The following is a 14,167-nucleotide window of genomic DNA, read 5'->3' as shown; positions in this document are numbered from 1 at the left end:
TAGGAAATAGAGTATATATATATTTTTAAGATATATATTTTAGGGCAGTTTTTAGGGTATTCTAACTAATAAAGAAGAGTTGTTTTTTTTTTTAAAGTGATATAGTCTCCTACTAATTAATTCTAAAGTTAGGCATCTCTTTTTTCTAGCTTTCTAAATTCTGGGGATATCAGAGTTTGTCTTCCCCTGACTGCTAGGACAACAGAGGGACAGGGTGGCATTTGGGGTGAGTCAGTATTCACTGGGAACTGTTACTGCTTCTGGTCTGTGCTGCGTGAGGAGTAGGGAAAGGAGGGGGTCCGCTCTGGAGACACCCTGCCTAAGCTGACAATGACACTCTTGCCGAAACTCGGGAGCCTGGCCTTGGGGACACACGGGAGCTGTCTCTCAGTCATCCACAGTCACCTACAGATCAGACTTCAAATGATTCCCATCCAACTGTGAGCCAGCAGCCCAGCCAGAGGCTCTGCATCAGGACCACCAGGCAGCGCCCTGCTGAAGGGAGCAGGGGCTATGGGCTCATGGTGACGGAGATGTCCATGGCCTCTTCGGCCATCGCATCAGCCCTTTTGTCCCTTCTCACTGATTACTCTCAAATGACCCATCCCTGTGGGGTAGACAGTCACCCCCACAGGCTCTGTGTCCTGGGCACGCAGCCGGACCACACTCCCCATGGCCCTGGTCATGGGACTCAGTTCTAGCCAGAAATCCTGAGTGACAGGTGCAGTGCTGCATGTCTGGGTCTAGCCCAAAATAACGCCTGGTGAATGCTCTTTGTTGGGTCGGTTGGAGCCGACCCCCAGGGCACCTTGGGAACCAGTGGGTAAAACCAGCAGAATTCCCATTCGGTCTGAATTCCCACTGACCGGTCCCCTCCCCGGGGCTCCCATGTGAACCAGCGTTAACTCCTATTAGGTTTGAGCCAAATTGCATTTTCCTGTTCTGTTTGCACCATTGAGCCCATGCACGCGGAGCGATCGCTCTGGGCCGGGCTGTCCTCCCCCAACAAAGGATGCCCCCCCCATCCCTGCAGATGCTCCTGCTTCCCTCTGCTCACTCCTCCACGCTCCCCTGTCCCCACACATGCTCCCGTGCTCCCCTGGTCGGCACTTCCCCAAGGGGTGGGGCTGTCAAGCAGGAGCCCACCATTCTCTGCCCAATTCTGAATCCTCTGTGTCTGCACCCGCAGACCTCTGTCCCCTGTTTCGGACGTGGGAGCGGCCCCCTCCCTGACAAGGGCCGTCTGGCGGATCGATTCTGGGTCTCGATTCCTCCCTCCCTGCGTATTGCACAGCCACCTGCTGGCTGCAGCCCCTCGTGGGTCCAGTGTACACGAACCCCCTGATTTGGGACTCTGCCTTATGACTTGTTGTGGCAAGGGGTCGTCGGCAGATGAGCCCTGAGCGGAGGCTGGAAATGGGCTCTGGGGTTGGGCTCCTCCTTGTGGCCTTTGCCGGGTGGACCCTGAGTGCCTGGAGCCGTTGGACACCCCGTGATCCTGGACCAGCAGCCTGGAGCCACGCAGGGAGAGCGGCTTTCCAAGGAGCCCCTGACACCAAGGGGAGGAACATCGACGTTTCTGCGGTCAGCGCTGAGATGCTCCGGCGGTGGCCTCTGCTCTCCCGTCCCCACCCCTCATGTCCCTGTGTCCCCTCCCACCAGCTCAGCAGCATCAGTGGACCAGCAGATGGTGTTGCTCCCGTCTAATAATACAACATAAAAACATAAAGCCACCTCTTTACACCACCCTGCCTCCGTCTCCGCCCCTTCCTGCCTCGGTGCTCGGCTGTGCTCCAGCTCACTCCACCTCGGAGTTAGGTCCTGTCCCCACCACCCCACTGACCTGGAACCGTCAAGGTTGCTGTGACCTTGGCGTTCCAGACTCAAGGAATGCGCGCCTCTGGTCAGCCTCCCAGACCGCCCTCACTGGTGACCCCGTGGGGAGGGGGTCGTGTTTCTGTCCGTGGCCCCTCCCCTGTGTCGCTGTTGCCCCCTGCTCTGTCTGACCCCTCAATGCGGAGCTGCCCCGACTCAGTGCTGTGTTGTTCTGCCTCCCCTCCCTGTGCCCTCCTCGCTGGGGCCACGTCCTCATCCTTGCATTTCAGGACCCCCCCACATGCTGATGACAAGTCTGGACCTTTCTTTGAGGTTCCAGGCTCCCAAACAGACCTGCCTCTTGGAAGTGTCCTCCACACATCTCCAAGGGGTCTCAGATGCCACAGGGAGCTTGAGAGCTCTGCGTCTTTCCCAGAAGCCTCCTTTTGCCCCCGTCTTTCCCTTTTTGGTAAATGTCGCCTTTACCCACCTTGTTTACCAAGAGACCCCACTGTCAGGCCACCCCCAGGCCAGTCGGTTCTGTCTCCATAGACATCTCGGCATGTGTCTGTGCCTACTGCCCCTCGCCCCTGCTGCATCTTCTCATGCACAGACTATTGCAGTAGCACATTGGTTCATCTTGTCACTCTCTCGCCTGCCTTGTCCACACTGCAGCCAGAGCAGAATTTTAAACCTGTAGTGCATGCTCTTCCTCTCCTGCTTAACCCTTGTCGGTCACTGTCTTTGCTCTTAGAAGACAATCCTGACTTCCCCCTGCCAGGCTTGACACCATGGTCCCCACTGCCCCTTCCTTGTATCACATGGCTCTCAGCTCTCACTCACAGCCTCCCACCCATGGCTCTGTTCCTTCCTCCCAGAGGCCCCATCTTCCTGCTGGGGCCTGTCCCACCCTCTGCCCGGTTGCTCCTCTCTGGCATAGATGGTGCTTGCTCATCCTGCCAGGTTTCACTGGAGCGCTAGCTTCTCGGTGGGGCCCCCTGACCTCCCCACCCAGGATGGTCCCCACTATTATCTTCCGACACTGCTGGCTCTTGGGGGCCTTCAAGCATCTCACATGCTCCTTCCTCCATTCGTTCTCCATATTTTACTTTTTAGAGTCTGTGTCCAGCTGGAGAGAAGCTGTCACCAGGGCAGGACCAGCGATGGCCAACGTCCGGCACGTGCTTCCACACTCACGCACACTTGTCTAATTAAGGCACAGATGGACGAAGAAATGCATCTTACTACCACTTCCAGCTCCTCCCCCGTCACCCTGTCCCTGACTTCTTGGCTTGGGCTGCGGCTCTGATCCCACTTTGTGATACCCACTTACAGCAGCCGGGAAAGCATCACATTCTTGCTCGAATGACAAAAGGCCCCCAAGGGGTGAGTTCTGTGGTGAGGGGCCATCTTTTCAACTCTGTACCCCTGTGTCTAGAAAGACTTGATGTATAATCCATGCTCTGTTATTTTCTTTTCTCTCCGTAAACTCTTGGGTCCAACCTCTTCCAATTGGGCATTAGGCGTCCCGATTTTGTCACTTAGTAACTGTGTGGTCCTGGCCAGAGTTTTGAACCTCTCAGAGCCTCGGTGGGCTCATCTGTAGATGGGGGGCAATAATACTTTCCTTGTTTCCCTCACTGGCTTTGTAAACAAGAATCACTTATTATGGCAACTGCGACGGTGCATTTAATATTTTGGACTGTGGTGGCTTATAGAGGCACAGAAGGCACTGTGTGTGTGAGTGCAGACTGTTGACACCCTCCAACAGCCTGCCTGACTTATGGGAATTTTGTCAGGCTATGGAGGAGGAGACGATCAAGGACCAGCCAGGGCCATGGAGGTGTCCCTGGAATTCTCGTGAAAGGGAGATCACTTAGGAGACCAGGCCTTGAAATGTCCTGGAGCAGGAGTAAGGATGCTCTAAGCAGAGAGGAAGGAGGAAGGTGGGGGCTGGGACAGGGTGCGTGCTAGGATGTGGGATGGAGGAGGGAGCTCTGCCCAGTGATAGGAAAAGAGAAGCCATTTGCATGCCGCTGTTCTTCTGTTTTCTGATCACAACCCACAAACTATTATGTCTCTTCAGGGTCCCTGTTCCACTGGTGTCAAGTGTGGAGAGGTTGTCTTCCTTCGTACTGTCCTCTGGGAAGCGTGGTCCTCCGGTGGCAGTGGAGCAGGGCTGGCTGCCGAGGAGCGGAATTCTCCCCCTCTCTGTGCGGTCCCCGTTTACAAAGGGCTTCTGTGCCTCAGCCAGTCATCCCAAGGACCCTTTGAGGAAAGTGTGCTAATTTTTCAGGGGAAAATGTAGGCTCTACATGGCCATGTGCCCTAGGTCACACAGCCAGTGAGCAGTGGGGCTAAAACTCAAATTAAGGCCTCAGAGCTCCCCGCCTGGGGTACCCACAGCCTGGTGTCCCATTCTGACTTCAGAGCCTGGGGTCAGAGCTCCAGATCCTACTGACGGGGAAGGTCCCCAGGCTCTGGCATCCAGGTGACGGCTTCTCTGACAGTGTTCACCAGCACTTGTCCTCTGGCCTATGGTTTCGGTGAAAAAGAAACTTGAAACTGAGACTGTGTGGCCTCATTATGAATTCATTGTGGGCCCGGTTGGGTTTCCGGGATTCTGGCACAGGGATTTCTTCTTAGTGTCTGAAGGTACTAAGCATTTTCTGATTTTCAAAGAGAACTTTCTGTACTTCACACCCATGAGCCTGGCTACTATTAAAAAAAAGGAAGAGAATTATTGATGAGCATGTGGAGAAATTTGCACCCTTGTGCACTGCTGGTGGGAATGTAAAATGGTGCAGCCACTGTAGAAAAGAGTATGGCAATTCCTTGGAAAATGGAAACTAGAATTATCATATGGTCCAGCAACGCCACTTCTGGGTACCTACGTGAAAGAAGTGAAAGAGGGACTCAAAGAGATGCGTGTACACCTGTGGTCATAACAGCATTATTCACAACAGCCAAAAGGTGGAAGCAACACCAGGGTGCACGGATGGACGGATGGATGGATGGATAGATGAACCAAATGGGGTAGCTACATGCCAGGGAAGTTTATTCAACCTTAGGGAGGAGAAATTCTGACACATGCCACACCATGGTTGAACCTTGAAGACATTATGTTGAGTGAAATAAGCCAGTCACAAAAAGACAAATACTGTGTGATTCCACTCATATGAGGTCCCCCCTAGATAGTCAAATTCACAGAATCAGAAAGTAGGATGGTGGTGCCAGAGCCTGGGGAAGGGGACGTGGGAAAGGGGAGTTGCTATTTAATGGGGACAGAGTTTCAGTTTTGGAAGATGAAAGAGTTCTGGAGATGGATGGTAGGGATGGTCGCACAACAATGAGAATGCGCTCAATGCCACTGAACCGTGCACTTGAAAATGGTTAAGATGGTAAATTTTATGTGTATTTTACCACAATTTAAAAAAGAGGCATTTTGAGGATGCCTATTGTTTGGGGACCCTATGAACTCTAGCAGTATGTTCTGGAAACCTCTGTCACATGAGGCATTTCACAGCCCCCAACCAAGCCCTCAGGCAAACGTGGAGTCCGCTCATTATCCTAAACCTAAATAAATCAAAATTGTTGACTGACTTATTGGCAGAAATGGTTATGAAAATACAGAGGAACAGCTTTCTCCAATAGCTATGAAAATGATGGTATTTTCTTTTGTGTTAGTGTCTTCCCAGAAGATTCTTGGAGATATAATTTTAAGTTTGCCTCTGGATCCAAACTTCAAAGTAGATTTAAAAAAGAAAATCAACCTATTACATAATTAATAAAGTTAAATTGTTAACTTTAAGTGAGGTTCATTGTTCGTTCATTAATTATTTATTCCACAAATTTATTAAGCGTCCACTGTGTTCCAGGCCCTGGGCAAAGTGCTTGGGATGCAAAGAGGAAGTGATGCCGTGTGAGCTTTGAGGAGCCGACATGGAAAAAGCAGACGTGAGCACCACAGGCCGGCCTTCAGGGTGGGAGAATGAATTACTCGCTGTGTTGGGGTCCAGGAGGGGTCTTGTCAGTGAGGTTCCACACAGAAGGCAGGTCTCAGGGGCAAGACCAGAAAAGGTGGGTAGGAATTTGCAAGAAACAGAAACTAGAGCATCCCATGCAGGATGTCCTGCATCTGGAGGACTCACTTATGGCCAAGGAGGAATCAGTGGCCTCTCGGATTTTGGAAAGAGAAACGACAAGGTTAAGAGCGTTTTAACACAGTGATCACATGATCTGAATAAGGAAAGACATCCATCACTCGGAGCAAAATCCGGGCTCCTGGCTCTCAGTACCCAATATGCCGGGATTCAGATGATGCTGAGATTTGCAAGATGCACAGATGATGGTGCACCTGCTTCATTACAAGAAGTCAGTCACTGGAGAAAAGAAACTAAAACTTGCTACTGACAGCAAAATAGTTGCGGTTCTGAGGCCCGTCATCTGTTGTCTACCCGCACTCTCCTCTTGAGTCATTTCCTTGCTCCGAGGGAATAATTTGGGGAAGGCTAAGAGCCTCATTACTCCGTCTCTTTAAGGGAGAACACCCTTTGAGTATTTGCAGGGCGTCTTGGAGAGGAGCAATGGGACAGGATGCCACAGGAGCGTCCTCAGAGATGGGTGTTCACAGCATCCTGAATCTTCCTATGTACAAAAAAACCTGCCCCATTTCACAGATGTGCAGAATAAAACTTGTCAGCTTCCTTAGAAAAGATCCAGAAAGGATTTACTAGAAGAAAGAATGGTAATTAACCCTTGATTTTGCAGAAATTTTCAGCTTTCAGTTCACTGAGCACCCATTGTATGCAGACTCTGTGTTGAAGGATGTGTGGGTGCAAAGCTGTGTCCCCAAAGGGCCCCAGGCTGGTTGGGGTGTCAACAAAGGTGACAGGATAAACGGATCACTTGAAAATAGCAAAGAAGCACCTCCTGAATTCTTCTCATGTGCTGGGCTCGGTGTTCAGCAGGGTCGTACGTATGATTTTCTTTAATCCCCACAATAACCCACAAGTCAGGGTTTGTCTCCTCATTTTACAGAAGAGGAAAGTTCAGAGCAGTTTGGTGATTTGTCCCAGGTCACAAAGCTGGGAAGTGACAAAGCGGGAGGCTGAGCCAAAGGCCCTGACCTTGGCCACGAACCCAGTGGCTCTCAGCCCTGGCTGTAAATGAACACAACGAATGAGGGAAATTAAAAATCCCGGTGCTCACATCCCTCCTCAGACCAACTGAGTCAGGATGGCCAGTGTGGACTCTGGCAGGAGGGTTTTCTAAAAGCACCCCATCGCCCAGCCAGCTGCGCTGCGTTAGGACCACGTCTGAGCAAAGGGGAGGGTGGCCGGTTCTGCCCAGGAAGCAGTCGACCCTAGGAGGCAGCAACAGGGTGAGGAGATGCCCCTATTTGCCAGGCTGAAGGTGTGAGCGGGGAGGTGCAGGGAGCAGCTAGTGGCTGTGCCCCTGGAGTGGATGCCATGCCCAAGCGAAGGGCCAGCGGGGGCCCTGCATGCTTGGTCGTGCTTGCTGGCAAGCCTTTTAGGTGGCTGTTTTTGTCCCACCCAAGGACACATGCGGTTGCCATGGCATCTGTTCCATGTCTATGTGACTTCACAGTGTGGATTTACCTGTGTAGAGAGTCACGGATCTCCACGTCCAAAGGCAGGAAAATGGTTAAGACGCATCCCCTGGATAGACATTTGGGTAATCAAGCGAAGAAGGCCTATGGGGAGTTTATCATAATATGGAAAATGTTTATGTTAAATGTTAGGTTTTGTTTAAAAGCAGCTCTTAAAGTTGTGTGTGCCGTACGTTCAGGGGAAGCAAAATGAGACATTTCTTTTCAAAGGAAAAAAGAAAACAGGGGCGGTGTAGGATGTGTTTGCGTCAGAGAGTTTTATTCAGACTTTTCACATCCTCCTCTGGGCACGTTCCCCTTCTGAGTCCTTGGAAGTCTGTTCACTTAGGAGAAAGTGGCAAAGGCTTTCTGATCAGATTCATGTTCCCCTGGGAGCTATTGGGCACATTCCTCTCCCTCTGTCAGGTGGGTTTTCACACACGTGGCAGAAGCACAGTAGAAGGAAGACCCTTGCATTGCAAGTTTGGTTCTGATAAGGAGCCTACCTGGGAGGCACACAGTTCCGGGAAGGGGGGGGAGGAGTTTTGCCATTTTCTCTTGCCTAATGCCATCGCTTTTAACCTTAAATATTACAGAGATCATGCGTCTGCCTGGGAAAGCAGCGGTCTCTCCATGTGGACAACACAGGTGCAGCTCCAGGTAAGGCTGACAGGTGTGGAGCTGCAGGGACCCATGTCATGACAAAGTAGACCTCAAGCATTTTGGTGACCCCCTTTTGGGACCATCCTTCCAGGTCTGAACAGAGAATGAAACATAAAGCTGTTAGGAAGGTGACTTTCAAAATCCTTTGTCACCAACATGAGCTACAAGGCTGGGGCATCACTGGGGAGGCATGAGATGAAAAGATGCAGCCTTTGCCGGCGTGTCCAGGAGCCGGGGTTGCAGGCGGTTCCCACTTCTCTGTGGTGTCTCCCACCTGTGCAGAGAAGGCAGGTACCACCTCCCACCCCAGCCCCTGGTGCCCTTCTGCACCCGTTAGTCATGGTTTAGGGTTGGAAATCATCAGTTCACAGGCACTTGGGTATCTCACACCGGGAAGCATAAAGTACTGACTGTCTTCATAGCGGGGGAGGCAAAGTAAATTGTAAAGGCATTTAGGCATTCAAAGTGAAAAAGAAAAAACAACAGTTCTAGAGGCCATTTTGAGAAATTTAGTAAGAAAATGTTTCTTATAATAAACCAGGGAACTAACTGCCTTGTCTTTGCTGTGGAGTATCATCTATACAAATGCAGTGAGATTTCATAAAACTAAAAACCTTATGTGCTCAGGAGAGCCTAGCGTGGAAGACAACTTACATACCCTGAATCTCTTCGCAGAACCCCAAAGTCCTGACTTTCCCGTGTCGGTTGTCACCAGTCTGTGCAATAGGTGAGAAGAAAGCAGAGATTTTGGGTATTTACAATCTGAAGCACAGAAATGAAACCGACTTGCCGAGACCAGAGTGAGAATGAAACGAGCCCGCAGCCTCTCCTCCGTTGCTCGTCCATCCAGGCCCTTTAACTCGGGAATGGGTGTGTAGTGGCTGCTGGAGTCTTCAATTTAGCCATTTCCTCCTCATCGTGTATAAAGGGAGGCCCAGCCTCCTAATTTTGATCTGCTGCTCTAGTTACGTAAAACAGCAGAAGAAAATCCTGGAAAAGAAAATATTTAGTGCCATTTGGGGCAGTTATGTCCAAGTCTGTTCCCCGATCTTTGTGGTAGAGTCTCAAGGTTTCCTCTTCTTCCAGAATCCTGCCTCATGGCCATTCTTACTTAGATCCCAGGGGGTTCTCATCCACACGGGGGTGAGGGAGCTCGCTGTCCTCACGAGTAGGAGTCTTTGAGGTCGCAGCCTGTGGCCTCTGCTTCCTGCCCTCGGCCTCTGAGTGTGTAGAAGACCTTGCGATAGGAGAATCTGAAGGTGGGGTTCGAGAAGCAGTACACCACCGGGTTCAGCACGCTCTGCAGGTAGGTGAGGCTGCTGGTCACGTTGGACAAGTGCTCCAGGGCTCTCCGGACCCTGCAGCTGTCCGACCTCCAGAAGATGGTCAGCAAGATTCGGGCCACGAAGCTGGGCAGAAAGCACAGGGCAAACAGCACCACGACCACGGCCACCAGCGCCTGGGCCCTCTGCAGCTTGGGCTGCTTGTCGGGGTCTCGGAGCCTCTTCTGGAGAATCCTGATGATCCTGGCATTGCAGAACAAGATGAGGCCAAAGGGAAGAATAATTTGGAGGAGGAAGAGCACTTTCTGCCAGATAACGCTGAAGGAGAAATCTCCTTGGGGCTCGAAAGTGGGGCACGCAGCCTCCGAGATGAACAAGCTCTGGTGGCTGAGGGCTGCCATCAGGAGCCAGACGAGGACGGAGATGCCCCAGGCTGCCCGCAGGGACAGAAGGTTGACCTTGAGCCTCGGGTGGACCACTCGGAGATAACGGTCTAAAGCCACGGCCGTGAGGAAAGCAACGCCCACCCCGCGGCTGAGGGCCCGCAGGAAGATGAGGGTTTGGCAGGCCGAGAGTCCAAGGCTCCAGGTCTTGTGTGTCAGGTAGGAGGCGGCGTGGAAGGGTAGGCAGAGGGTCAGCAGGAGGTCGGCGATGACCAGGTTGAACAGGTAGACGGCGTAGGGCTTCCACACCTTCAGACGGAAGCAGAATGTCCACAGCGCGATGGCATTGCCCACGAGGCCCAGCCCGCACTCCAGCACGAGCAGCACGGCCAGCGACCCCTCCACCGCCGCGCTGTGCACGGAGCAGTTGGCCAGGGGCATGACGCTGCGGGCCAGGGGCATGACGCTGCGGGTCAGCGGCTGGAGACGACTCAAGGGTGGCAGCCAACTGCAGAGACCCGGGACTTCGGGGTATGCTCGTTGCTCTTTCACACAAAAGGAAAGAAAAAAAATCTTCCCCGTGCCACAGAAGATGTAAGTTCTGCATTTTCTCAACAAGGAAATATGCAGCACCAGCATCAGAATAAAGTCAAAAGCAAAGCAAAACTTTTGGAGGAAAGAGGACCGGGTTGCGGGGAGGGGAAAGATCCCCTTGCAGTTCTGTTCTGCTCTGTTTTGCCCTAAAAAAGGGGAAATTGTGTTTCACTTCACATCATCTGGCGCTAAATTGGAACAGTAACATCCTGAGAACGGCCGGGTGAGTGCGACTGTGCTTCCGCAGCTGTGGCCGAAGGAGCTGGAAAAGTTTAATTATGTGAAGACACTGTCGTCCTTATAAGATCAAAATAATGGTTGGAACAAAAAGATTGTTTTCCAGTTTGAATATGTTTCGTGGGGAAGCTTTTCTTTTCATAAGTAAAGGGCATTTATGGAGACCCTCTGCTCGTGGCTTGATTTCACACACTGACAGTCAGATCTGGTTCCTACACTCACTGGGAAGAAGATTTGCGGTCCTCTGTGTGTCCAGGGACAAAACAATGCCTGGCAAGTAATGAGGGTCAATAAATAAATATTGAATGAATCCAGTCATCTCTACCCTTTGCTGACCCTAGTTCACCTTGGTACTGACCCACGGTTGACCCGAATTCACCTTGGTCCTGACCCAGAGAGGACCCTAATTCACTTTTGTCCTGACCCATACAGGACCCTGGTTCACCTTGGTCCTGGCCCATGGTTGACCCTAGTTCACGTTGGTGTTGACCCACGGTTGACCCTAATTCACATTGGTGTTGACCCACGGTTGACCCTAATTCTCTATGGTTCTGTTCAGTCTGGCTTGGGTTTTGATATTAAACAGACTTTAGTCCTAGTTCCGGTTTCTCACTTAGCAGCAGAGTGATTTTGGGAGGCAAATGCTCGTCGGCGCCCCCTGGCTTCTCCACCTGTGAGGCGAAGGTGATCACACCGCCTGCAGGTCCTTGTATCTGAGACACAGGGGAAGCACTTGGCACCAGATCTGGGACACGGTGGGCACTCAACACTTTCACTGTCATTATAAACCTCTATCTGATGCTCAGATTTCTAACAAAACTCTTTTTTCTCTCCCAACATAGTCACACAATTTCGCACCAAACATCAGTTCTGTGTCGCTTTGGTGCCGTCATTTCTGAGATCTAACTTGAAAGCTTTAAAAAGGTCTCGACAGGAATCGTTACTAAAGTTTGCCTCATGTTTATCATGTGTCATTGTTGCAAAGAACTGTGCAACAATGAGGCGAACTAGCTACAAGTTTAAACTCTATTTTATGCATGAAGAAGTGGAAGCACAGCGAGGTTGGGTAATACGCTCAAGGTCACAGGCCAGTGAGGGGCGGGAGCGGGATCGTCCAGCCCAGATTCCCACCAGAGCCCGGCTTGACCACGCTGCTGTACCATTTCCTGATCGGAACAGCTTCACTCCTGAGTTCATAAAAAGCCTGTATTTCTAGAAGCCCCACCGGGCTACCTCCTTGTGAGATATTTCAGGTAATTGCACTCGTATTCCTTCCTGCTTTAATTATAGCAGGATTGTCCTTTCCAGCTGGACCGCCAGCCCGTGTATCACCCCATCTCTGCATCGTGCAGGCTCACCTGCCTCTTTGCTCCCCGAGAAGATGCATTTGGTGAGTCCTCTGAGCATCTGGAATTGTAGAAATGTCCCGACTGTTGCCCACACAGCGACACCTTCTGTGAACGAGGATTCGCCAACCACATGTTCATTATAAACGGTTCCTCGGGAGCACGCGAGGATGGAATACAACATGGGTTCCAGGGGAGGGTTGGCTGGAGACCGTGTATCTCATCTCTAACACGCACAATGACACCCAGAAAAGCTGCTAACTCACCCAACTCTTCAGGGATGGAAGTTGCATAAACGCAGGAAAGAAATGGATTAAGTCTCTTTCTCTCAGCTCATTGGAAACTCTGACAGACCTTGAAAGCTACCTCTTAATTGCAGATTTCAGTTTATACCAAAAACTTTCTAAGATATAGGTATTCTAGTTCAACAAGTGACACAGACATTAATAATTACATATTTTCCTTTTTAAATATAGGAAACCAAAGTTATGAGATTTTTTAAAATTCTGCTTCTTTTTCTTAGCACGTTGACTTATCTTCCTTACTGCTAAAAGAATGAATTGTTCCTTCCTTCCTGTCTTTTAAAGTCATACTATTTGAGCTTCTCCCTCAGGGATCTTGTCTTCTTAAATCTTATTATCCCCAGAAACTCATTTTCCATCACCAGTCCTGTTTATTCAATGCTCTTCCTATTTGGGCTACTTCTCTGTTCTCACTTCCATTTGTGTGGTGCGTATTTCATTCACACGCCTGTTCCTAAATTTAAGTGAAAACGGACTTGTTGCTTTAAACCCACATACAAATGTAATTCTATGCATTTTTCCTTTCCAGTTTTCCTTTTATGTCTGAAAATAGCCAGAAGGAAGACTTTGTAAAGACTGAATAAATACTCTGACTTAGACTTTCCTGTCACTTGCTGTGACGTCAGACAACTGTGAAGTTGGGAGGAACAGGATGGTCCCCATAAAGCCGCCCCCTCTCTGACACCAACTGTAGGTGTGGGGGTCCCCGAGACCCCCCTCAGTCTGGATGATTCTCTGAAGGACTCACAGAGCTCATTGGACGTTGTTATATTCATGGTTGTGTCATATTACAGGGAAGGACGTGGATTAGAATCAGCCGAGGGGAGGGACATGGGACAGAGTTCTGGAGAGTAATCAGCATGGAGCTTCCATTGTCCTCCTCTGTGGAGTCAGGAAGCATTAATCTCCCCGGACAGATGTGTGACAACACGCACCGGGCATGTCAACCAGGGGAGCCCCCTGGAGCCTTGGTGACCAGAGTCTTTATCACATTATTTATTTATCACATCACATTATTACTACTTGCCTGCCCAAGGCCCCCAGGCAAAGACACCCCTATCAAGCGTAACATTCCATGGCCACTGGGCTTGGAGATCAGCAGCTAAGGGCAAAGGTCAGCCCCCTTTTTGGTCAAAGTTAAATTCTTTATCACATATTTATTTAATCAAAAAAATTCAGGGAGCTGGCTTGGTGGCATAGTGGTTAAGTTCGTGTGCTCCACTTTGGTGGCTGCCTGGGGTTCACAGGTTTGGATCCCAGGTGCAAACCTAGCACTGCTCATCACGCCATGCTGTGGTGGCATCCCACATAAAATAGAGGAAGGTTGGCACCGATGTTAGCTCAGCGACAATCTTCCTCACCAAAAGAAAAAAAAAATCAGGACATATTAAATGTTACTCATTTTGTGATGAGATTACAAATGCTCATAATTCTATATTATACTTCCTAACTTTAAGAGACTTCTATTCCAGTGGGCAAGAGCAATGAATAAACACACTTGTAAAGAATAACATGATACAAGTAAAGAAAAGATGCAATTGAAGTGGAGGTGGGTGGGAGCGGGGTCAGGAGGGAAGGAGGAGAAAATTACAGTCTGCTTGAGTGCCGGGGTGAGGCCCGGGGCAGGAAAGTACAGCTGGGTGAATACAACCACAGACTTGGGTGTGCCCAGCTGTGCAACGTTTATAGCATTTTGGGAAGGCTAGTGATTTTTCTCAACCTCGGTTAGCGAGTTTTTGTAGCCTCTCAAAAGTTCACTACATCTCATGTTCTTTTCCTTCTCTCATATTTAGGTGATTGCCCCCCTCTGTGACCCTGCCCTCCCTCTCTCTAAGGAATAACTCATTCACCTGAGCTTGGCACTACTTCCAAGTCCATGGTGAGGTCACACTTCACTCCTTTTGTCCTATTTCCACCTCCAGTCCTGGGGGGT

At 50.4% G+C, this 14,167-nt stretch overlaps 2 protein-coding genes across 3 annotated transcripts in view; one reads left to right on the top strand and one right to left on the bottom strand.

Moving 5' to 3' along the window:
- The first annotated feature begins 7,427 nt into the window (after positions 1 to 7,427).
- The window catches only part of TCP10L (t-complex 10 like), a 40,418-nt gene continuing 33,678 nt past the window's right edge, over positions 7,428 to 14,167 (top strand). For both annotated transcript variants that reach the window (XM_070256161.1, XM_070256160.1), the window contains exons 1-2: positions 7,428 to 7,512; positions 8,023 to 8,086. In XM_070256161.1, coding sequence (XP_070112262.1) covers positions 7,479 to 7,512; positions 8,023 to 8,086 — 98 coding nt within the window. In that variant the 5' untranslated portion in view covers positions 7,428 to 7,478. The remainder of the gene's footprint in view (positions 7,513 to 8,022; positions 8,087 to 14,167) is intronic.
- Positions 7,686 to 10,744, bottom strand: GPR31 (G protein-coupled receptor 31). Its single transcript, XM_005608133.4, has one exon. It carries the CDS (start codon positions 10,392 to 10,394, stop codon positions 9,252 to 9,254), a length of 1,143 nt encoding a protein of 380 aa, XP_005608190.3. The 5' UTR covers positions 10,395 to 10,744; the 3' UTR covers positions 7,686 to 9,251.

This window comes from Equus caballus, chromosome 31 (genome assembly GCF_041296265.1).
Source record: "Equus caballus isolate H_3958 breed thoroughbred chromosome 31, TB-T2T, whole genome shotgun sequence".
Lineage (NCBI taxonomy): Eukaryota > Metazoa > Chordata > Mammalia > Perissodactyla > Equidae > Equus > Equus caballus.
The sequence above is the reverse complement of the archived record's forward strand: the minus strand, read 5'-3'. Positions and strand labels throughout refer to the sequence as shown.